Below are 25,839 nucleotides of genomic sequence, written 5' to 3'. Positions count from 1 at the left end.
CATAGTCAATGCCTCAATCAACCCATGCACAGGACAGCATTGCCCCCTTGTGGAAAGGTAGTTACCGAGTCAGATGATATAATACGGGCATAAAACAGATGCACACTATAATGTAGAATACAGACAAATAACATTGTAACCAAAAAAGAGAAACCTCCCAGCAAGAGCAAATATATTCCAGTATGTACACTGTAATGTATGAGGGTTAGGGTTGTTCCTGTATTGCAGTTTACTGCTTGAAAAAATAAAGCTGACATTAAAATAGTAACTTGATTTTGTCAAATTGTGCTCATGACAACAATACAACTTTCATTTAAATAGATACACAATAAAATTCTTATACATCATGTTTGATTTATAGTGTCTGTGTAATAGACATTTCAAAACACTTCAGACATCATTTCATCTTAAAGTATTGTGTTTTGTAATCCGTGTTATTTATTTAAAAAAATATTTAGAGGACAATTCAGCAATTAACTTAAACCACAATTCTGGATAAAATAGAAAGACTGAAAATGATCCCAAAGCGTTACTGCTCTCAAAATAACAATGGAAAGTCTGGGAACAACAAACGAACAATGCAGAAGCTGAATGATTGACAGCATTTCAAAGAATGTGTGCAGTACACACTGACTGATGTACTTTCACAAGGGATTAAAATGTGAATTGCTGTGTTTGTAAAAGCCTTTGAGCCAGAAAATTTAAATAGATGCATATGCATAGTATGTGTTGAAATGATATGAGCTACAGCAGCCTACATAAGGATGGGTGCCTTACAAAAACATGCGCTACAGTATGTCATTTGACACTGACTGACTACAGAATGACTTACTAAATATTCCCTTCTCTCTTGAGACCAAAATGTTGGTGACTGACTAAGTTAAGTGTCAGGTAAGCTAACACTACTGCAAAGCATGTAAAATATATTGTGATATTGTGGTTTTGATTTTAGCTGGCTAATATATAAGCTAACATTAGCTTGCTAGCTAACACAGACAAATTGCTAGCCAGCTAACATAGCAAAATACTGTCTTGAGTGGATAAAGTCAAGCTTACCTGTCCACATTGTTGAAACTATACTGTGGCCTTAGGGGGAGCCCACTTTTTTCACCGGGGGGCGGGGAGGGGGTCTTGCACTTGAGACAATGACTTACAAAGATTCATAACAGCTACAAGTGTATGCACTATACAAGATGTAGCCTATACTTTATTAACAGGAATTCAACAGCAAAGAGCCACCCACAAATAGTCTATAAACAAAACATCAGGCTGTCTTTTAGATTTCACATGAACAACGGTTAAAGTTACTCAGGCTACCAAAGAATATACCATAATTCCTCCATTCAATTAGCCTATTTTTACAAAAACGCCTGCTACGGTGCCATAACGTGAGATGCAAGGTAATGGAGCCTTTTATACATTGTCATGTTTCTTTATAAAAAAACAATGGACAAATAGAGTCTTTAAACGCTTCTGATGTAAAATTGTTTAGTATAAAAGTGACAAAAAAATGAATGGCAGTCAATGGAATTCTAAAGGCGGGTGAGTGCTTGGTAGCATTAAAATGGCGCCTTAGGAGTCACCAGGCGTACTTCCTTAATCGTGACCGGCCTCTGAAGAACTGTTACAACCACCATCTTCAGCGAGAGAAAACATTATTTCTTCATCTTCTTCTTGCGTTGTCACCTCTGCGGGAGGTGTGCTTACAAGGATTGCAACAGGTGAATCGGTCGTGCTATTAATGTCCCCGCTACACAATTTCTTAGTAAAACCAAAATTAATTAAAATGCCTTTTTTCTTTTTGCCATGGCTCTATGATGATGCTAACAGCAGAATGGATTTCAAGGTCTTTGAGCACCAACTAAAAGGCTTTAACGTTTGTATTTTTTCTACGAATATTTGACTTAACATGTACTAAACATGAGTTGAATTTGCACCGCAGCGCCGCCACGCCTTGATTCTCATGACAAGAATAGCACGCATAGTTTTCTTTATTGAAATGAATTAGTTTTTAAATGCCATCATGTATGAATAAATAAATTATATTTTTGCAATTTTACACATAATAATCCACAATGATCACATCACATAAAACTGAAATTGCACTTCAAAATGACACATTGTCAATACTTTTAGAGAGATGCAAGGCTCATAAACTGTCCCCAGGCTGTTATAGGCACCCAAGAAAGGTCTCAGTTTTTAATTTACGTTACAATCCCTTCACACATTGGCAGTACACAGCAATTATTACATTTAAAAAAAAACTATATAGTACCTTAAAAAGTACTTGAGCAAGTAAATTTAAGTAAACAAAAATGTAACAAAATAATCAACTGCGCCCAATGATGAAACAATTACCTTATTGTCTTCATTAGGAAAACAAAAGCACTTAAAGTGCAGTTTGTATGTTCTCATCTGGTTTGTTATTTTGTTATTTTGATGGGTGAGCTGCAGTGGTTGTCTTGGTTAGTCTGCTGATGACCATGTGCTCTGTGACAAAATGAAACAGAAAGTAGTGTTGACCAGCCAAGCCAATGAAGTAACTCAACAAATGAGAAAATAACTCCCTCCTTCCATTCTTTTCTAATTTGTTGCAGTACAGTAGGGTAATCAAAGCAGCATTTAATTACTTAATAACATTGCATGACACGTTTTCTTCCATTCTGTCCTTTGCCTGGTCATAACAGGTAGGTAGATACAAGAGTATGGCTGTCATAACAGCACAGAACTACACTCACCATGCATTCTATCACACCAAAGTCAATTTTGTAGTTACATTACCTATGGTTGAAAAGACTGAATGTACTTTGGTCATAAACAGTGATATAAAGTGTCACATGATGGCACATACAATGTCCCATGGGACCACACTTGTGAATGACATATGAATGACATCTTGTGGAAGACTCTTGTGACAGCTCAGTGGTTACCGTGGTGACTCAGAAATTCCGAAACTCAGTCATGGAAACTTTACATTGTTACTGGCAAATTTCAGACATCGTTTATTTTCTTATTTGCACACGGGAAAACTGATCACACACACACACACACACAACACACACACACCACACACACACACACACACACACACACACACACACACACACACACACACACACACACACACACACACACACACCATCATCATCTTCATCATCCTAAAGCCCCATGCATGCATCACCACTATATCATCCCACACAAACACTCATATCTTACAGCAGAGCAGTGTGTATGTTCTGGAACAAACCCTGATGTGGGCTGAGGCATGTCTGCTGACTGCTTCCCTGCAGCATGTGGCTGGGGCATCTGGGCAAAGCTCTCAGCCAACAAAGACAGGCCCAACCTGCTCCTGGATCTGCCATTGTCCCCAAGTCTCCATCCTTTTTCAGAGAGAAAGCGGAGACATTACTACAGAATGATGAGGGATAAAAGCAAACAAAAAGCATGCTCATTAAAGACTAAGAAAACAGGAGGAACCTCTGCACACAGAATGTTTACAGAACTCAGTTTTACTGTCTTCAGTGTGTCCTCTGTGTATCTGCATTCCTCAGACTTTCTGCTCTATCTTAAGTAAAGAAAGTCCATCAGACACTGGAATGTACTATCACTGGGTCTAAGTCATAAATGACAGGCTGAATAATGAAAACAACCATGATGGAATTTGCTATTTATGGGTTCTCAAATAGCACTTCACCGTAACTGGACAACAGACCATACCACAGAACAACTAGTAAACTTCACAGTAAATATGACACAAAGACAGAGAGAGAGAGAAAACTACCAACGGCCATTCAGTATAACGTGTGTTTCACATCTGCCAGTACAGGTAGTGTTCCCTGCCACAGCAGGGTGTAATGGGTCATGGGTTAATGCCCAGTTCCCCATGATGCATTGCAAATTCTTTGCTATTATCACCACATTCAGAACATGTCTATAGTGCACATGTCTATATCGCATTAGGAGTTGTTCTGGAAAAAGACTGGCATAATTTACACAACATACTAAGCAAAATTTTCACTTAAATGTAGTTGAATAAACTCAACAAGTTTGTGTCATTATTCCAGTCTCCCGAGCAGCCTTTTCTGCCTACCTTTTAAGTCTACGCCTTCTCCTCACTGTTCCATCTTTTCACATACTGCAGAAGGGATGTCTGTCTTAAAAACTCCACAATCGGACCTCTTAACTTAGGGCCTAACCGTGTGTCAGACACCTTCCCCCAGGATCTTTTGTGTGTGCTTAAAAAAGTCATTTCCTGCATTCTGGCAAATATGTATGCTACCATTTATGGTGGGATTGTCTTTATTTATGTAAAGGAAAGCACTAAATAGCGCAGCAGGTGATGATTAAAGACATACAAACATTATGAAATAGAATGCAGTGAGGCTCTCAGGCATTCTGTGCCAACTGTTCTCATTTAATGTCATCCCTGCTGAGTCAACACGCACGTGTAGTTTTTTATGTAAATTTGGTATTGGTTTGGTATTTTTATGTATTTGTTGTGATTGTTGTACGTGGACCCCAGGAAGAGTAACTGCTGCATTGTTGACAGCTAATGGGGATCCGAATAAAGGAAAAAAGTGAAGTAGGCATGATTTACTCTGCCCTCTCTCTTTAAATCTTTAGTTTGTGGAAGTAACCTTTTTAAATGTGCATGTTCACAGCCTTTTAATTAATTTAAAAACTCTGGGACTTAAATAGCTCAGATGTGTTTTAGCAAGATTTCTGATTATGTTCAAAACTGCCCATTCAAAACATAGCCCACATATCTGTTTTCTTTGTTCTATTTTTCAGATTATTTTTCAACAATTTTGCTTTCAAATAGTGATGGGAACAAAAGCGACCATTTCAAGTGGTAGGGACATATCCCCGGCGGTACCTCCAACAAAGCCTTACAAAAACATCCAATTGCTCTTTTTGTGAACAGCTTTTCTCAGTCACACAAAACACACAGAAAGAGTTAAAGACCCTGAAGAAACAAGGGACATAACAAAGTGCCCTTACTTGTAAAACCCCACTAAAGCCCTTTTACTGAAGTCATTAAAGAGAGGAGAGGTCTCTTAGTGAGGGAGGAGCTGCCTGTTGGTGAACATCTTACATACTGTCCTGATCCAGCCAGGTTCACCCAAACCTCTCACATGTTCTCTGTGACTCAAGTGGAAATTATAAAAATATCAGTTGTCTGATACACCTGTGTTATGAAATACAAAATATTAGATATGCAGATTAATTAAGAAGCATGTAAATTGTATCTATGTGTGCTAGGTGGCTCTCGTGCTGACAAGACTTTTTTTCCCCATGTCTACATAGGTCAGCAAATCTTTGTTATCACTGTCACAATTGTGTGACTTTGAATTGATTTTGAGTAGTTTATTGTTCTCTTAAGTATATCCTGTTTGTACACTATTGCTGAAATCCATATTCTGCATTACTCTAAATGGCTAAACCAACTGGTTGCAGTTCTTTAAACACTCATTGCATTAAAGAATGCCAGCCAACTAGTTCAATTTTAAATTGACCCGTTACCACTTTATAGACACACTCAGTGATACACACCCATGAAACTTTCTTAGGCTGTAAAGACCTTCTCAGGACATTTGTTCATACAAAATTTCTATATACTATGTACTAAAAATAGACCAAGCCTGACACGTTAGAAAACCCAGAGTATGCACTCACACTCTCCCTAACAGAAGTGCTTTGTTCTGTTTTCTCTGTGGGGTTTAACCTTTTGTTGAACACAAACCCAGTTCTTTTCTCTGCAGTACCTTTTGACACATGTGACTGACTAAGGTAATGTTGACAGCTGAAAAGTTGAATAACATGGTGTTACAGTATAACTGATTGGGTTTTCTTTATATTTCAGACTAAGCCCATTCTTTTAATGCATATTGGTATTCAAGCCCTCAACGCCCTGCCTGGGAGGCTCTAGGATTAGGCAATGGTTATGGTTATGGTTAGGGTTAGAGCATAGACCGTTAATAGTAATTATTAATATCAATATATATACAGTCTATGGGTTAGCGTTAAGGTTAGAGTTAGGTGCCCTAAAGTCAACGTTCGCAGCGCTGCCAGGAAGGAGACGTTGGGGGCTTAAAACACCATCAAGCTTTTTTAACTGTTTTAAACAGGTTGATAAACACTTCAATACATTAAGCTCAAGAATAAGCCACAACAACAAGCCACCATACTCCTAATGAGACATGGGTGCGTGTTTTTTAAACTTATTTTGTAAAGTGCATAAAGGCCTTGTAAGGTTTATGCATTAGAACGTCTTTAGTGAACCATTATTGATTTACTTAAATGTCCAGACACACACTTTGAATTCAGTAACATCAAGTTGACGTGGAGAAGTACATCTACATGAATAATTCAACCCACTTCATATAGAGAAGGAGAAGGCTCAGGCCGGTAGCTATGATCCATACAGTATGGGGAAAAAACTTCTGTATCTCTAAACTAAGATCCCCTTTCTTGACTTCTCTAAATCTTTCATTAAATATAAATATCAGTTGAAGTTCCCCACCACTCAAATTTTTTCTTCTTTTTCCTGCAGTTGAACGTTGAGTTTCACTGTACATAATTATGAATGTGCTGGGTTTGACACTTGATGGATGTTTTCATGTTCAGCTGCTTAAATTTTATATGTGCTTATTGAAAATCCCATTTTCAGGGCTTGGCCTACACGCATGATTTGTGACATCACAAATAGTTTAAAGCCAATCCTTGTCCAGTATTCAACTTGCAAAAGCGTGATGTGATAACTTGAAGCCTCTTTACAGTGTAGTAGGAAACACCTGTTGTCGAGAGACTGTCCCCTGAAAAAATGCCCCATGAGTCTTCATTTTAAGCAGCATTTAGAGCCATTTACATTTACAGTGGCGTCGTCCTCTAGTGGCTGTAGTAGTTTTGAAGGGAGTAAGAAATGATGCAAAAAGGAAGGTGACGAAGTATAAAAACAAACATCAGACTTTTCCCAGGAGACCAGGATTTGTGTCTGTTTTTTTTTACTTTACAAAACAAATGGAACTACGTCACAATGCTGGAATAACTGTAAGTGAAGTAACATAACAGATCAAAGCATTCTAAATGTGCAAAAATGTATGCACACTAATTAGTGTGATATCCTAAGGAACTAGGTGACCGCTAGTTAGTCACGTACACTAACTACCATTGCACTTGAAAGGACTGTCATTTGGCGGTGCCTGTAGCCGGCTCAAAGTCACCTATCTGCGGCCAAACACCTCCACCAACTGCTGCTGACACAACGAAGCTCTGTAGCTGGCGTCACAGAGCTCTGTAAACACAACTAGCAACTGCCGCACGGATGTGATCGTTCTATCGCACCATAGACTGCACTTTACTTAGTTTAAAATACTTTTATTATAAGTATATAATATATGGTCTATTGGGGAAGTAGCATTGATCACTTTTGGTCGGGGATAGATTTTGTCCCCAGTGGGGATAAAATGAATAGGCCCATTGGCTAGGCCTATGTGTAGGCCTGGTTCATGCGAACAGCCTGAACAGATGTGGGCTACTGATATTAACCCAAACCACAATCTTTTTCTACTAGTTTTGTAGTTTTCGTGTCTAAACGTAACATAATTGTGACCGTTTCATAACGTTAACGACGTGTTATAAACTGCCGTTATGTTCCCTGGTTTAGATATTAGTATGGAAAATGCTCATGTGGGTTGTATTTCCTGGCACTGCTAGGGGCCCTAATTTTTAAAACGCTCTTATAGGTTGTTTTAGAAGGTAGGAAGGTTTGGAGGACTTGGTTGGTTGCCCAGCAGTTCCAATAGATTTAGGATGCATATGTCATTTTTAAAGATTTTAACAAGATCATTTTACGTTTTTATGTGAAAAGAACATATTAGAATGTAAATAGCCTACATGTTAAACATTAAATCTTTAACTTTGGCAAGTTGTCACAAGGAAGAAGTAAATCTAGGAATGAAGATCCATAATATTTTCAGTTTCTTATATAGTAAAACAGAATTACAGTGGGTCACCTCTAATGCTATCATTTATAACAATAAAAGACTTTGGGTGTTTTACAAGCACTATGTTAAAAAAAAAAGCCTACCTCTTTTACGATTATTTGTACTGTCTTTACATTGTGTTTTTTCTTTATTTATGTGGCTTTATCACTTGAAGAGCGTGATTGATATCAAAACTCAGTTGTATTGTAGGCTACATGGGATAGATTAACTGAATGTCATTATCACATGATCTATTTTGTTTGTTGTGGTTGAATAAAGTCACGTGTGGTCGACACATAGGCCTCCATTAACTCTGCCTCTCATATCTCTTGAGAGCTGTGTAAGCAGGCATTGGTTAAAAAAAGAACATAATATCATTATCTGCTTTGACCATGTCTGTCCCCTCCCTCATTCACATATTCAGCACGAGCATGTAGTCACCATGTGGACTATGTTGCTGGTTGAGAGAGGAGAGAGTTTATATTTAACATCAATATGTGGCAACCTGTTGTTCAAACACGCAAAGGGAAAACACGGGGCATAGTATTTATAGCATATAAAATAGGGAATAAACATTAGGCTATAGGCACTATATTTAAGATGAGTTTTAGTTTTACGTTCATGTTTGAAAGTTTTTTTTTCTTTTTAGAACCTATACGATTTATAAATTGATACCGAAAGTGGGAGGTTTTATTTATTAATTTATTTTTTAACTAAAAGGGAAATTATCTTATGCCAGCTTTCAAGCGAGAGAAAAATAGCCGAATTTCTTGGAAATTATCAATATAACTCTGCACCTAACTAACTGTAGCACTGTATGTTGCTGAATCGTTGCGGCAATAAACGGAGCAGTACAGAGAGGAGCAGACCTACAACATCCGGGCAATAGTCAGCTTGCGCAGAAACGGAATGGCGGAGGTAAGTGAGCGAAAACGAGGAATGTAATGACTCAAATAATAGAAAAACTGGACCGAATTTATGAATTGTGTCACGCCGTACGGTATACAAGCGTGTCGACGGGTTCACCGGCCGGTGAACGCCGGCTGAAAGAGGGCTACGGGGGCATTTTAACTGGGGAGCGGGGAAAGAAATGGAGAACCTCTCCAGCGTATCGCCTCTCTCCGCGTTCTTAGCTTTAAAGAGCCATTCCCTCCGCCTTGATAGTAAGTCAGTAGAAAACAATAGGGAGCCCGGCGGGGTCGGTGCTGAACTATTTCAGGTGCGCCCCGGCGGGCGACGAAGTGGATTGAGTGAAAAAGTTGGGAGCGATGTCACGACTTGGTGGCGGTAAACTTGAGAGAAATATTGAGAACTAGTTATTTCCTTCTTGTGCTACTGGTAGTGAGCCGGGGGAGAGGAAGAGACGTTCAGCACCAAGTCACAGGAAAGCGCCCCTGGTCAGACAGACAGCACTCGATGGGCTGGGCGAGGCACACAGCATTAATATTTAGGTTTTCCCTGTACTTTTAAAACTTATTTGCCGAGGAATGGTGTCCTAAGAAGTGTAATCTAATTCAAAGAGTGGTGGGACTCAATGTGAACTAGGTGGGATTGCTTTCATCCTTTTACACCCTGTCCTGTAGCCTACCAACCGAATTTCTTTCACTCCTGTATTAAACTCTTACGTGGTCTCAAGTTGCATGTCTTCATCAAAGACATGTGTTCCACTTTGTCTTAATTATTTTAGCCCAAAGCCTGTAGGCCTATTGGAAAACAAGTTGACACATTCGGAAAATGCTGTCACCCCACTTGATTAGCTATGTGTTGATTTTAAGAGAAATTTGGCGTTATATAACACCAAAACCAAATCTGTAGAGTGTTGTCTGATTATTTTGTTGGCGATTTAGAGAGATTATATTAAAGTTATAGTTGAATGCCACACATCGATTCAGTAGGAGTTTTTTAAAAGATACTTGCATCCCCACTGCATGTCTCATTTGTTAAAAAGGGTGGTTTAAAAGTCAGGAGTCAGCTGATCTGTAATAGGATGAGCCAGGATCAGCCATGTTTGTGTGTACATGTGTGCACGTTTGCCATGGACACACAGAGGAATGTGCTGCTATAATGCATCCCCATGCTGTTTTACATGGCGTAGGATGTCCGTACAAGTAACATTGTGTTTGTTTGTGTGTTTCTGCAGGTGGATTAAAAGCCCCTGCAGAAAAGTGTGGAGGTTGTGGCCTAGTGGAGAGTGGAGGAGGTACAGTGATGAAGGCCCTCAGCAGGAGAAGCAGAAGAAGACTTAACAGGCCTTAGAGGACTTGGAAGAGTCTGTTCGCCCCATGAAGATGGCAGCGCAGTCCCACGCTGTACGGTCAAGTTCAAATTTGTCTGTATACGTTAGCATAGCATAGCTGCTGTATGAAAGCCACAGTCTCTTCAGCAACATATTTTTCTGAAGACCCTTACTACATCTTACTGCACTTACGCACCCATTGTCCCAGTAGGCTTACTTTTGAAATGCATGCTTTGATTTAAATTACTAAATTAATGCACTTAATACTTGAGTGTTATTGAATTTCTTTTAAATTGATGTAAAGTTAGGTTTTCAAGATATATATATATATATATATATACAAAATTTGCAAGTACAAATTATGTAAACAACACAGTTCTGAATCTTATCAATCAAAGGACCAAAACCATTCATCACATTATGTAAATGAGTGCAGAAAATTAATAAACGGAGTATTATTTGGATACAAACAGATAAAGCCCTCTGAAGAAACACAAATAGCATTGTTTTCACGCAACCTTCAGACTAAAGTTGCACTACTGCCATTTACAGTACATATTTCAAAACCACCTGACAGTGCATCTACTCCATAACAGTAACAAAGCTCTGTCTGAGCCCATACTCACACCTGTTGACAGGAGCTGCACTTACACACACACACACAGAAGCAGCTCCACACTTCACATAGTGTCACTGTCTCACCCTTTGGCCATTACTCATTAAGGCTAAGGTGGAGTAGTGCAAACAAAACATGGTCTAATCAGCAGCAGCAGTTTACAGATAATAGATTTGCTTTACAGACCTTCCTAAAGCGCTCAACCGTGTGGTTTTGGAAGTGAAAATCCAATTCATTTTCTACATAAGGATTTTGATTATTAGCCATAATGTCTAAACCATCCAAGGTGTAAGTACCACGAGCTATGAGATTGTGAAATGAAGTTGTTTTGCCCCTGTAGAAGCCAGAAGGCTGTATGATATCAAGAAAAAGATGTTTTATTCGCAATGTCATGGAGAAGTGCCACAATACACAACACCACATCCCAAGCTGAACAGTGACGGCTCGGATTGGTGGAGCTCGTTGTTACCAAGGAAATGTTAACACCCGTGAATGGCTATAGCGAGCTACTATCTATAATAAGTCTATGATCGTTTATCTACACACTCTTGTACCTTTGGCTTTTTTGCTGTTTTCAGAATGTTTTTTGTTTTTTTTTGCACCAAATCAATGTTTTATGACCACATTTATCTTGTAGCTGGTTGGCTTGGCTCTATGCCCGTGGCCACAAAAAGCAAAGCAAATGCAAATGCCATCCTTTTTTCCTGTCAAACTTGGCTAAATAACACATTTAAGAATTTATTTATTAGAACAAACTTCCTTTGAAAACCAAGTTCAGGAAAAGATATACAACACTGCTGTTGATTATTGCATCTGCTTCAACTCCTCAAATCTTGACTGATATGAAAAGAGCTGTTCTGGGTTTCACTCTGCGAAGGAATTGTTTGCAGTGTTTCGGCTGTTCAAGAGCCAGTCTGCAAACTAAGTGAAAGCTTTGGAGTTATTTGGACAAAAGAGGAAAAAACACCAAGAGTGTCCATGAGATCACTGAGGCGGCAGATGTCTGAAGGAGGTTATTTTCAAGAAATGTGAAAGTAACACACTTCTCTCCGTCCACCTGTCGCTGTCTCCATCTGTAATTCCCTGCATGTAGGCCGGTGAGCTTCCTTTGGAGGAGCTGCTGGCTCTGTATGGTTACACAGTGTCAGATCCAGAGAAGGAGACCTGTCGCATTGCTGCCAGACTGCCAGACATGACACTGGAGAAGGTGAGAGATAACGGCAAGAACGCAGAGAACCGTTACTTCCTGAAATATTAGGAGTGTATTCTGTGTTGTTGTGTTTTTTTGCTGTGCTTTTCTATAATGTGCTGTTGTATTGCTCTTCATTTATATTGTACAGGATCAGTTAACTGAGGATCTCTTTCCTGGGGAGGAGGACGAAGAATCGTCAGCTGATGATCTCACCCCCTCAGTCACCTCAAACACCTCAGATCTGCTCCGCCGCCTCCAAGGTAACCCACACATGGACATTTATACGCCACTATGTGCCTTTTTAAGTTATCTCAGCAGAAGAAAAGTTAGAAAATAGGTGGGGGGGAGGGGGGTTTAGCTTCATAAATACAACACCCACATGCACACCCAGGGCCTTTTTCTGATGTATAGCTGTCCAGAAAGAAAGGAACATCCCTGGAGCCATTTTTTTAAATTTTTGGTGGAATATTTTCTCATCAATTTAAAATCCGTGCTTTGCTGAGACTGCGGCATGTTACTTACAGCCAGGCGGTACATTGCAATAACATGACATGCCAGAGTTTATGATGTCAAAAAATTACATGAAAGCTTTGATTTGTTTATTTCTGTAGAATGTGATATGGGAACTTCCTGGTATGGCAGCATGTACTGCTTTATGTGTCTCTCTACATATGACTGAATGATGTCAAAGCCACTCAAATATTTCTAAACTGAGAAAGTTTAAACATATTCAAACAGCTTTCCTCCTGGTAGTGACAGTATCGTTGCCGAGTCCGCAAAATATCCTGAAATCCAAATATATGGCAGGTACGCTGCTTTTGCCTCCTTTATGTATCCAGGAGAGATTAGGTGAGTGAAGCTGCCTTGTTCATCTTTGATTCTTTACTGGTCACCGCTTTTTCCTGAAATGTATTTCATACTGAGTAAGTTATGTAGCATTTTATCATGTCCACACTCACACTGTCTATACATTTCAGTGCCCACTGCTGTCTTGGTAGGGTTTCCCTTCAGAGATTTGTATCTCAATAGAATTCTACTAATATATTTTACTTGTTGAAAGGTTAATAAACTAAAAAAATGGAACATGTATAATGTTTCTGAAATACTATTTGAAGGTACTGTGATTTATCAGCATCAAGAGGATTGAAAAAACTGTTTTTATAATAACGATTGCCTGATCCTCCGCTTTGATGTTTTGTCTCTCAGGTAGAGACAAAGACACATTAGTCAGCTCATCAGATGAGGACTCTGACGATGCCTCTATTCCCTTTAATGAAGAGCATAAGGTAAGCCACCGTATGCCCCAACACACATCTTATGATTAATGGGTCTTGCTGAAACATACACAAGATTGTGATTCAGAGACATTAAGCATAATATACAGTAAGTGGCAGTTTGCATGTATTTATGGGAGAGAAAATTGGTTGGGGGGGGGCTGTCTTAAATTGACACGCAGAAAAGGGCCGCAGGTAGGATTCAAACCTGGGACACTGCAAAGGACTCAGCCTACATGGGGCACACATTCTACTGGGTAAACTAGAGGCCGCCCCGGCAGTGGAGCTCTTGTACCACGCATCTTGTACCACACATCTTGTCCCGTAGACTGTATAAAAGTGAAGCCATGTGAGTCAGACGGCTCTGGTTGAGTGCAGATGTGAGTTGCGCATGCTCAGATTTAAATGGTTTATAGCATAACCAGTGGCAATTTCTTTACGCTCAGCTTTCCATAAAATGTCAAAAAATGAATGGTCAAATATGTACACTTGTGTACTTTTCAGTGACTGAAAATGAGTTAGAACACGTTCATCTCGAAGACGAGTTTGTTCAGAATCAGCTGACTTGATTTCCTTCTCATACATTCCCGTAGCGTCACAGTGCATCTCCCTGTTGAAGCCTGTCCTCTATGGACGTCAATGGGGCTGCTTTGAACAGTTTTTTAAAGCGGTTCAAAACTAGGCGGCCATTGGATAAATGCTGCGATTATGTCCCACCCATGGACTCTCAGCGTCTCGGGGGGGTTGATGGAGGAGTGGGCTGGCCTGGACGCTGGGCTTCTGCGTGATGATTGGAGGGTGTGTCGAAAGGCTGCATCTCCTGATCCTACTGATTGATAGAGATTTTGTACTTTAAAAAGACGCCGAAGCTACAAGCTCAATCATCGCGGACATTGCAAATGTTGTTGAAAGACAAACTGCTGCCAACTATTCCTTGTTATTTGCTTGGTAAAATTGCTAGGCAATTTTTATCATACATTTCATACAATTATACACAACATTCCTTGTTTCAGTTAAACCTAATTCCCACGTTTCTTCCTTCTGGTTTAATATCATTTTGTTAGATCATTTGTTCATTTATTCATTCATACAGTAGGTTAGGCTAGTGTTGTAGGGGTGAACTAGCTAGACAGCAAACTGCACACGATTGCAGACAATGCTAATATTGTTGACCTGATTTTGGCAAAGCCATTTGAAAGTCTTCCTTACAAGGAGAAACACTTAAGATTGATTCAGTGCAAAAGATAGGTCAAAGTAACAGGTATTTTCAGCTCTCCTGATATGACAAATCTGGCTGACTGGAACGCCTGTGACAAAGAAAACGTACTGCTGGCCATGCCTCTTGATGAAACCATCTCACGGATATTATAAATGATTATGGATAAATGGAAAATTTTTATGATTTAGGCCGAAAGTTGAGCTTCCCCTCTTTGAAAGACCAGCAGCCGCCACTGGGCATAACGTGTCAAACTGAATTTGTGAAATCCATGAAATAATTAACTTTTCTCATTACAAACAATAACCGAATATGAGAATAATTTCAAAAACAGTTTAGCTATGTATTGTTTGATTGCTAACGTTCACTCAAAACGCCATACAACTCACAGCCTTTGTTGTGTTTAATGCTAGCTTGTAGCCAGCAATGAACGAACTTGGTTAAGTAGGTCCATTTTTACTGTATTGACATTACAGAAGTCTCTCGTTAGCATCTTGCAGGCTACTTGTCATAAAGTGACGCATGCGCGACTCAAATCTGCACTTGACTCACATCGGGCAGTGACACCAGTCACTCCTGGCTCCAACAAACCAAGATGGCGGCGGCCAAAACTCAAGGCTTCAAAACGGTAGTTCACAAACCAATGATGATATCACGGTGGCTACGTCCACTTTTTTTACACAGTCCATGCTTGTTATTGACCATTTGCATCAGGTATAAATTATGCACTGTAGCATTGTACAATATGAAATTCCTGGGACCACACTGCTGGACCAACTGAACCCAAACTGTTCTAAGACCTGAAACCTGATTTCAACAGAACCATCAAAGCCCCATGCCAGCCAGTTTTGATTGACTGTCAAAAGATGCAGAACTTATATATGATATTTTCTTTTATCCAAGCCAGAGAAAAGACTAGTGGCGATACAATTTGACTGATTAGCTTTGACGTGAGACCTGGTTCTGTTCAGGTCCTTGTATTTTCAAGTAGGCAGGTCTGCCTAAAGAATCTAAATCTAAACCCTATTGCACAGCACAGACTTCAACAAAATGTCAGCCTTTATTATATGACCCATTTCCAAGCTATGACCGACTGTGTCTTTGATTTCATTCTCAGGAGATCATGGTTGGCTCTATGTACCAGGCAAAAATCCCTCCACTCAGTTCATGTTCCTACCAGGAGAGAGGTAAGCAACAGAAAAGCTCTTTTGTTGCTGGGTTCGCTCCCACTGGAGGTATCAAACAAGACACGGCCAAACACCTCTCTATCTACCTACACTGTCTTTTTCTGTCTCTCAATCAGTTTTTCTATCTCCTCCCTTTCCCAAATCCTCATCTTCTTTCTCTGTCTCTGCATTTGCCCTCATACCCTAAACCTTTTCTTGTTGCTGTAGACCGCAGCAGTGAGGACCAGTTACTGTGGAGGCCGGGTGTTCTGCCAGTGCAGGAAGTAGAAGAGTTTTTGCTGAATGCACAGAGCCCACATGGCCAACAGGGGGCTACATGCACACAAACACGAGGAGACACTGTCAGAGACAACCAACAGGTAAGGTACCTTTTAAATTGCATTCAAAAAGACACTGTCAAGTAGTGTATTCCAGCTGTCAGGCTGATTATAGTAACATGTGCTGTAAGTACTGCTCACTATCTTTTGCTTTCTTAACATTTAGTTTTTGTCACAAAACGTGTCCCTATGTCTCAAGGCTTAAAAATCTGGTCTTATTTTACCACATCTTGACTAATCTACCTCAACTTAATGCAGTTGATAGTGATGGTTGATAGTGATGATGGTTTGGTCAGTCTTTGTCAGTGGTCAATCTGAAGTTCTTCCACTCAGTGTAAAAATAGAGATCAGATTTAGCAGCCATTAGGTCTCTTTGTAACAGTCTAACCCTTTTGTCTCATCCATTCTCTTGATTCTCAGGCACTGTATGAACTAGTTAAATGCAACTTTAATGCAGAAGAGGCCCTGAGACGACTACGCTTCAATGTGAAAGTGTTCCGTGGTAAGAACCTTCTGTGTCCTACAGTACCTTTTCCAACCTGCTATAATACTTATTTAAAGTCTAGTCAATGGCCATGATAATGACTAATGAAATAATGTATAATTCACAACATTATTTGGAGTAACTTCTCACAGCTGTAAGCAGCTCCAAGTCAAAGACCTTCACTGTAGTTTGAAATGGAATGGGGAGAAAAAAAAAACTACAACCCACCTACTTTTTCTGAAGCTGGCTCTATCAATTCATAACTGGACATTCAAACCCTGCTATCATCTACAGCAGGGGTCTTCAACGTTTTTTAAAGCCAAAAGAGAGAGAGAGAGCCGGAGCAGGGACCCCCCCCCACTACATATGTCGTATAAAATGAATTTGCATGCAACTGGGCCTACAATAACATGTAGGACGGCCTAAAGCATTTATGCATCGTCTTTTTGCATAGAATACTAAGCTATTAAGCCTTATAATTGTTTGCATGATTTTATAAGTCATGTTAAAACATACATGTGGCAAAGTGGATTAGTAATTAATTCTGTGGATGGCTATCTTCGTTACTTAGATACTACCTTACCTATAGGCCAGTACGCCTATCATCAGTGGGGATTTTTGCTAATAATATGTTGAAATTTTGAAAAAACTTTCAAAAATTGTGAGGCCCCCCTGCTTCGACTCTGAGTACCTCCTAGGTGTCCCGGACCCCCTGTTGAAGATCCCCGATCTACAGCACAAAGCTGTGATTGCAGAGCATTTATTTAGAAAAAAATGATTAAAAAAGAAAAGGATGCTAACAATGAATTAAAATGAATGTGTAAAATACCTCCGGTGCTTTCCCCTCTCTTTAGAGGAGCTTTGTGCCTGGAGTGAGGAGGAGTGTAGGAATTTTGAGCATGGCTATCGGGTTTACGGAAAAAACTTCCACCTCATTCAGGCTAATAAGGTGAGTGCACAGTCGAGTCTTTCCTGACTAATGATGAGAGCTTTTTTCTCAAAGCAAAAACGTTTTCCTCCTCCACAGGTACGAACGCGCTCCGTTGGCGAGTGTGTAGAGTATTACTACATGTGGAAGAAGTCTGACCGTCATGAGTACTTTACCCAGCAGGCCACCAGGCTCAGCCGCAAGAAGTTCAGCCTCCAGTCAGAGAGCATGTGAGTACTACCGGAACAAACATGCATGATTAGTAAACAGGAACGTGAGATCTTGCTATTTCTGCTATTCAGTATGCTGAAATACTAGAATATACATATATAAAATATCATGAAAAGTTAGAACTTTTAGACTGTGAGTTATTAAATGTATTAAAGACATGTTCATATTATCTACTCTATGTCTCAGCATATGATTGTTTTCTATTTGCCCCTGCAATGAGGATTTCCTGCATGTTCTCATGTGAACTTCCCATTAAATCAGTCCTATTCCGAGAACCTCTTTCAGTAACACCTGATCTCTTTTACAGCTGTTTATTTATTCATTCCCATTAGTTATAGCTTGTCAACGCTATCTATAGTGCACCTCTGCTACTGATCTAATCCCAAATTACAAAACAACATGTATATGTGTTGTTTACTGGAAAATAGCCCTTATGAATATTGAATATCCAGAGTAGCAGATCTACCGTTTCTGGAAAAACCTTATGTTGGTTTTTTTATGCCATTTTTTTAAATTCTTTGAGCGTGTCTGTGCTGCATTCCGACTGCGCCGCTGTTTTGTTCTGTCTTCTGCCGCGCGACTCGGAAGGGTCTTGCTGCCCGACTCGCGGATTTTATTAACTCTACAAGTCCTTTACAGAATAATCTTGTGTTTATTAAGATAGTATCTACCTTCCACTCCCGCAATTAAACTCCATGCCTTCTTTTCTTCTTTGTTAAGATAATTTTTGGGGGCATTTTCCTGTTATTTCAGAGTGACAATAGATTGACTGGAAATGTGGAATGACACGCTGCCAAGGCCCGCAGGTCGGTTTTGAACCCGGGCCGCTGCAAAAGCCTCAGCCTACGTGGGGCGCACGCTCTACTGGGTGAGCTAAATGCCACCCCCGCGTCTTCTCTTTTCTGGTGTTGTCCTGATTAAAAAAAGATCTGTAATGTGGTTTTATGTTTTCCACCTCCAAGATGAAGCCTTTGTTGTCCGTGGTGTTGTAAAGGAGACATATTTGCAACAATATTTGAGGGGGGGGTTTGGTAAATTGACTGGACAGTCCTGCTGTTTCACATCCTGCCTGGCTGTCTGAACGACCCGCGTAGAAATAGACCTTGCGCGTATACTAAGCGGAGCGGAGAGCCACTTCACACACGCTTTGAGCATTGGCTTGAATGGCCGCGGTTGCTCGCGGGGCACGCTACGTACCCGGAACGCAGCGCCGACGCGCCTGGTGGGAATTAGGGGTAAGGGTGTGTCATTCTTCTGCTCTTTGTCTGATTATTGTGTCTTGATAACTTTTCCCGGTTGATGCAGTTACAGTATGATTACAGTATGTAAGGCTAACAGTGGTTGTGTTGTGTGCTACAGAGAGGATGGAGACCAGGACGGGGAGGTTGGGGAGCTGGAGGGAAGCAACAATTCCTCAGGCTTGTCTCACAGCTCCATGGGCACTGGGCAGCTGGAGTCCCCATTACCCCCCCAGTCGAGTCTAGACCAGGACAAACAAGGTAATCAAACTCCTGATGTGGTGGCTCATAGTCTGAAAACGGTTGCCACGGTGAAGTAAATTTGCTCTCTTATAGATGACCAACACAAATAGTAGTGAAGCAAGCGTTACAGCAGTAATACCCTGAAATATCATTCCTATTATCTCATGTTTACAGCAAGACAGAATAGCTTGGACAGCAAGCACATTAAAACGTTAGAAGATTTCTACTCTTGAAGTTTCATTTGAAGTGGAATCTAGTCACAGAGCACTTAGCTCTACCACTTTGTGATTAGAGCATATCGTAAAACAATCCCAGTGTGCCTTTGAGGATTTAGTTTGGTTTCCCATAACGCTGAAATCAGGAAGAGCTGTGCATCTTTCTGTATTAAACCATTTACTTTACATACCATGTCCGACACATATTTCAAATCCCATAATTTTCTGCTATTCATTGTGTTTAACATGCAATTCTCTGGATTTCATTTGTATCTATTGATTGTCTTGTTTTGATAACATGGTTTGCTTTTTATTCTGACATCACATATTCATTATCTTTTGTTATGAATCATTTTTATGTCTCACCTCTTTTGTTTTCCCCACTCTTTTCTTCTTTCCTGCTTCTTGTGTGTCCTGTGTTGTTGTGTGTTGTGCGTGCACATATGCATGTCTGTGTCTGTATGTGTGTGCATGCACATTTGTTGACATGGTGCTCCAGAGGAGGAGAGCCGTCCCCGCCGCAGGCGAACTCCCCGATTTCACTTAAAGCCATGAACTCGGTCCAGACAGGCCACAGAAAGCAGGCTGGGCCTGCAGGTAAAGAAGGCAAGACGAGAGAATTCGAGAGAGAGTATGAATACTGTGGTGGTTGAGAACAAGAACAAGTCTCATTAACTTGCTGGTGGTAGATAATCTAATCGGAGCCAAAAGGCCCAGGGCTATTGTATACCATTAAGTAGGCCGTGAAGCCTCCTCTGGTTATTCAGTAAATGCCAATAATTGTCTATACAGATGATTTCAGGATTTCAACCTTGGCCCTCCTGTCTTTTGTATTTTTTTTAAATGTGTAAGTACATTTGATATTTACCATTTCATATGTTTAAACTGTAACATTTAACCGTAACCCTAGGTTAAAATTAAAATCACTTGTATTTACTGGGAACACGTTTACAGTTTGTTGTTGTGGCTGCAGTGCATATCAACAACTTACACACACATACACACACACAAGTATAAGGAATATACAATGCAAATCAATGAAACAAAATTAAATAATCATACATATTGTCTACGATTAATCGGATAAATTGTTCCCATGCATTTGGCAAGAGAGGGCAACTCACAGGTCCTTATGCAAATGGAATGATTTGTGTGTTAATTTAAGAGCCACTTTGATGCATGTTTCTGTGTAGCTAAAGAGACTCCTGATCCCTTTTTTACAATTCAAAAATATTTTTTTGAAGCCCATTTACTTTTTCACAAGTTTTAGTTCACTGAAATTTTTTGGATAACAAATTTTAACTGAAAAACCCTAGTGAGTTTTTCGGGGGCATTTAAGAAACATTACTGACTAATTTAAAGACATTTGTTTGATCGTCCAGTGGGGGCTAGTTGGGGTGTCAGACTTGTATGTGACGGATGTCGCGCTCTTGGCGTCCCTTCTCTCCCCCGCCCTGGGGGCCCTCCGGGTCCTACTCGGATTGTTGTCCCCACACTTGTTCACCCCAGTCCCCGCCTTCCCCCAACCCCCGGGGGCTGGGAGAGCCCCCCTCTCCCATGCGACTACAGCCTCCCAGGCTCGTGTTTTTACCAGCTGCACATGTGTAGCGGACCGTTTGTCTCCGAGGGCCCTGACTGTGACACAGCAGGCGGTGGGACTGGCTCCCCCCACGGGCTGCAGGTAGAGTTTAGTCTGCCAGCGGCCTCACCTCCCTTCTTCTGTCCTCCCATCACACTTCCAAGCATTTGGCAGCCTGCTGCACTCCTCTCCCGTCCAGCATCCACACTCTCTCACACAGTGAAGAGACATGTGGAATTCAAAACTGAGTGGTACTCTTCATGGTTTGCCCTGTGTCGAGATCTTTGATCGGTGGTATTTACACAAGGCTTGAACAAACCAGGACAAAAAGTGCATTTACCTTACTTTGTGAAAAAGAATGGACCTACTACCTGTGTTGGGGGGTAACTCTCCTGTCTGAAGCCTCTTTTTAAACGGAGACACTTGAACCCTCTGTCCATTGTGGAATGATGAGTGTTACTACTATCAGGACAGAAATATTGATTGGATGTGATTAATACATACTTGTGAAAATGCAGTGCAGATGATGAGAGCTGCACTGACCAGGCAAACAAACCAGAACTGGCTAGCAGTGATTTTTTTTTTTTTCCTTTTCAAAAACGGATCAATGATTGACAATGTTAACCACTGTTTCTTTTTTTCTTTCTTCTTATTTATCAGGATGAAAAAGTTTAACTGCAGCTCAGATATCATCCAAACTTCTTCCTGCAAGAGCCAATCACGTTTATTTTTAGCTATGTTCTGCATATTGATCAGCGCTTTTGCTGCTGCAGCCGTTTGAGATCTGTCTCTGGAGAGTGTCACATTGACATGGTTGCTGCCATGCTGACCACAGAGTAAACTCTTCAAAGTCTCTTCAAAGTATATACTGAATACTTTATTTAAACTTTAAGTTTAAATGTCCTCAATGGAGTTCGTACTTGGCTGTCCCTTTTCGGTTCCTCATGTCGGTTTAGTTTCCACTTCACTTGAAGAGTGGCAGAAGAGTCAGAATTTAGTTTACATGTAAAGAGCTGAAACTAAATAACATTTTCTGAGGTTAAGATTTGAACGTGGTCGGTCAAAAAAAGAGCTCAATATTTTTTGCAGGGTTTAATTTTGTATTTGTGGAAGTTTTAATGCGTGTTTTTAATTTGAAGATTTACAAAGAGATTTACCAAGGTGCAGTGCTTTGTCATCATGTCTGATCGTTTCCATCACGTTGAATATTTCGTACCATTAGGAGGCTGTTTGCCATGCAGATTAGGCCTAAAATAAAACGTGTGAATGTAGAATGTAAATGCGAACATAAGTAAGTCACTGACTGCAATCACACTTTGCTCAAATTCTGCAACTTTGATGATCCCCAAGATCATTAATCAATGAGAATCGCTATCAGTCTGGACAGGTTTCACAAACGGATCAGACAGGAATGTTATTATGTGATTAGAAGTTTATTGGAATATGACAAATCTTGTCAGTGTAAGAGTAAAAACTAATGTAATAACAGATGTTGAGGTCCAAATATCATGCTGGTATGGAATTTATAAGATCTTATGCTTGCCATTTTTCATCCAAGTAACGTCCAATCAGTGAACAAAGTGTGAACAAAGGTACATTTGTGATATTTTTAGTGGGACATATACAAACTGCGTTTTGGATTTAACAAATCCAACATCTCTTTCCTTCACCGACCCCTGCCGCCAGACATAGTGAAACACACTGACTAATGTCACACATCTAGATGCATTAACATTTCTAATAATATATTTTATAGTGCAATTCTCTCTAACAGTTTCTCAAATATGTCTTGCCTGTTTCCCAAAACTATCATGTTCCCTCATGTTAGAGCTGTCAAACTGTCTTATGAATTTTGAGGAAGACAAACGTCTCTATTCTCAGTGCACTTTTATCATTGCACAATATTTAAATGAATTGATGTGAGGTCATGGATATGATAAATACATGTATGGACAAAGCATATACTAAAGATTACAGTGAATATTAGTTGATTATTTGATTGATGAGCTTTAAGATACCTCCTTATTAAGAATAATTAAAATACATTTTTTTTGTCACTTCACAAAGTCATGCATTGGTTTATGTATCCATTAATACACAACATACATATGTGGAATTATCTTCTGCACGTTAGTCACACTCTCTAAAGCGGTAAAGGCAAAGTTACAGGGAACGGGTCAAAGGATTAAGCCCCAAGTTCTTTCTTCCATCTGTCCTATTTATTCCTCGTTTATGTCTATACATGTGGAAACTCTTCCTGTAATTCCTGTTAAAGCCAAGCCAGTTTCAGATCAACATTTGTTTGGTCTTTGTTTACATGACAGGGGTTGGGGTGGGGGTGGGGCGGGGGGGTCATGATGAGACCATGAAGGCAGGAAACAGGGCCGAATCACTCTCTTTTTATTAATTCTTTTATTTTTAGCAATTTATATATTGTACTGCTTCTGTTATGTTTGTTTATAATTATTTTGTAAAAAATAAAATAAAAAGAAATGATTGAAATGAACATGAGTGAAATATGTATTAATTACTTTGGTTACACTTTACTTGAAGTTATCTACATAAGAGTGACATGACACTGTCACAAAGGTGTCATAAAACAAAAAGTCAAACGTTTATGACCGCGCTTCTTTAAGTAAGCATGACGGTTTTGTTGTCCAAGTTATGGTTATGGTTATGGTTCATGTGTTTGTGACAGTGTCATGTCACTCTTATGTAGAAAACGTTAAGTAACGTGTTGCCATTACTTTTTAAAAGCTGATACATCACCTGCACTTGTTTGTGAGACTGGCAGTGGCACACACACACACACACATACTACTAAATCTTTCACCAGGACGAATGCCCAAGCTTACTCTCCAAACTATGTTTTTGTTACGAAAACACGCGAGAAGTGACACGAGACATGACATAATATCATATGCAACACAGGATGTTTGGATGTCCCCCAGAAGCAAGATGTTTGGGACGTTTCTTTGGATGTTCAGACACTTTTTTCACTGCTTTTTTGTTACCCATTGTTCCTGATAGGAAGGCATGCAGACCACTGAAGGAAACTTGTTAAGCAGTATTTCAAGGTGGGAATTTGATGCTCAACAGATACTAGAATCACTTAGTTTTTGCCAAGTTGTTAAATTGAATGCAAATTATTTGCTCCACTTTCATAATAGAGCAAGGGACAATAAAAACAAAGCAATGATCATCTCCTAACTACATTTTTGGATAAACAACTAGTCAAAGAGAAAGATAACAGAAAATTGATATAAAATCCAGTTCTGTTGACAATTATCTGACTCTGGTTAGTTCATTTGTTGCAGCACATTTATCTTTTTGTTCCCTCTTGCCAACTCCACCACCTTAACCCACCCTCTTCTTTACCTTCTCCCCATCACTTCGCCCTCTGGTGCCCTCTGCTGGTCCCAGGCAGCAGGTGAAGGAACAGAGCACCGCTGCGGTCATAACTCCGTCACCAGATATAGCATCTACTGTCAGATGGAGAGCAAAGCAACAAGTATGGGCTGATACACTGTACTGTGTGCTATGCCTCACAAAACGTATACAGAAAACAATGTTATTTGCTTGACAAGAATGCTCAAAAGTATTTGAGAGCCTTGCTGTGACATGAAAATATTAGCACATTTGTTATGTTTTCAATTATAATACATTTATGTCTCTTCACTACGATGACTGTACTTAACCTACATTTATTATTATTAGCCTTTCCTGTCGCAGAAGCAAATAGCAAAAACGTTTTCAATCTGCCCCCTTTGACAGACAGACGGTAGTGTTTTTATTTTGCAGTCTGAGAATTGAAATATCATAAGTATGAATCGACAGTTTAGCTCACACAGTATGCACTTTAAATAAACACTTTCTCCACTTTCTCCTTTGGCACGATGAATTTAAATATATACAGTATATATGTATATGTATGTACTACATATGTATTTATGTACTGTATGTGTGTGTGTTTGTTCATAAATGCATCTGTGTGTTTGTCAGAAGACGCCTATTCAGACAGGACCATCCTGTGTGTGTCCTCCTGCCAGTGTTCATTGCAGTGTTTCTCCCTCCTCATCATTGCTGCATGTAGACATGAGATGATCTACCAGTTCAGTTCTGTACCAACAATAATGCAAAAATTAAAAGTTGTTTAATCTGTGGCCGTCAAAACAAGACCAAATAAAGCAAATAAAAAAAAGTTTATAGCGAGAAAGAACAAGGCAACAAGTGAAATAATCTCTATTTATGAAAAAAATATTTTAGTCCTATTACGAGATGTCCAGGACTCCATCTTATACAGTAATAAGGCATCAGAACCATAAGTTACCTTGAACCACGACAAAGTTCAATATGTTTGTCTTTAAGCAAAAGCTAGTATTGGGTATTTTATCCTAAGACTTCTTTAAGTAACTGGAACACTGAATCATGGAGGTTTTACCAAAATAAATTATTTTTCCCATATACGAACACCAAAGACTTAGCAGTGAGGCATTAAGTTACTTGATGTTTGTATGAACTATAAAATGAAATGACTGTGCTAGTTCAGTGCTACATTTAGATGTTACCAGACCAGCAGATGGTCCCAGCTGGTCCAAAGAATAAAATTTAGTCGGTACATTTTGTTTAGCTGCAGTTGGGTCTGAAGGGTTGTTTCAGCAACATGTTGTGAGAGTGATATTAGAGAATAAGAAGTGTATGTGGAGAACAGTATACCTGTGGGAAAAGCTCCCTCTATCTCATCTGGCCTCCTGTTCTCCAGGCCAGGTTTCACTCACAGATTAGGAGCTACGCTGCTAATTACACAGGCTATTTATTTGCGGAGAACACATGTATAAAAGTGGCCATGTAAGGCACCTCGGGGGAAGGCAGTTAAAGAAAGTTAACATGTTTTTCCT

General features: G+C 39.8%; 1 protein-coding gene across 1 annotated transcript; it reads left to right on the top strand.

Moving 5' to 3' along the window:
- The first annotated feature begins 8,671 nt into the window (after positions 1-8,671).
- Positions 8,672-23,447, top strand: mier2 (mesoderm induction early response 1, family member 2). The gene is made up of 13 exons (XM_032526318.1): positions 8,672-8,903; positions 10,126-10,294; positions 11,931-12,044; positions 12,178-12,289; positions 13,236-13,315; positions 15,637-15,706; positions 15,914-16,065; positions 16,444-16,525; positions 17,362-17,456; positions 17,535-17,665; positions 19,026-19,165; positions 19,864-19,959; positions 20,745-23,447. The coding sequence occupies exons 2-13, from the start codon at positions 10,268-10,270 to the stop codon at positions 21,227-21,229; spliced, it is 1,584 nt and encodes a 527-aa protein (XP_032382209.1). The 5' UTR covers positions 8,672-8,903; positions 10,126-10,267; the 3' UTR covers positions 21,230-23,447.
- Positions 23,448-25,839: the final 2,392 nt, after the last annotated feature.

The sequence above is a fragment of the Etheostoma spectabile genome, chromosome 9 (assembly GCF_008692095.1).
Source record: "Etheostoma spectabile isolate EspeVRDwgs_2016 chromosome 9, UIUC_Espe_1.0, whole genome shotgun sequence".
NCBI classification, from domain to species: Eukaryota; Metazoa; Chordata; class Actinopteri; order Perciformes; family Percidae; genus Etheostoma; species Etheostoma spectabile.
This window is presented reverse-complemented; position numbering and strand designations above follow the sequence as displayed.

What these genes read in the sequence shown, in the direction of transcription:
- mier2 (XM_032526318.1), top strand. Translation starts at nt 10,268, where the DNA reads ATGAAGATGGCAGCGCAGTCCCACGCT. An exon ending in ATGTTCCTACCAGGAGAGAG is followed by an intron (nt 15,707 to 15,913) that starts GTAAGCAACAGA and finishes TTGTTGCTGTAG; the next exon opens with ACCGCAGCAGTGAGGACCAG. An exon ending in CAATGTGAAAGTGTTCCGTG is followed by an intron (nt 16,526 to 17,361) that starts GTAAGAACCTTC and finishes CCCTCTCTTTAG; the next exon opens with AGGAGCTTTGTGCCTGGAGT.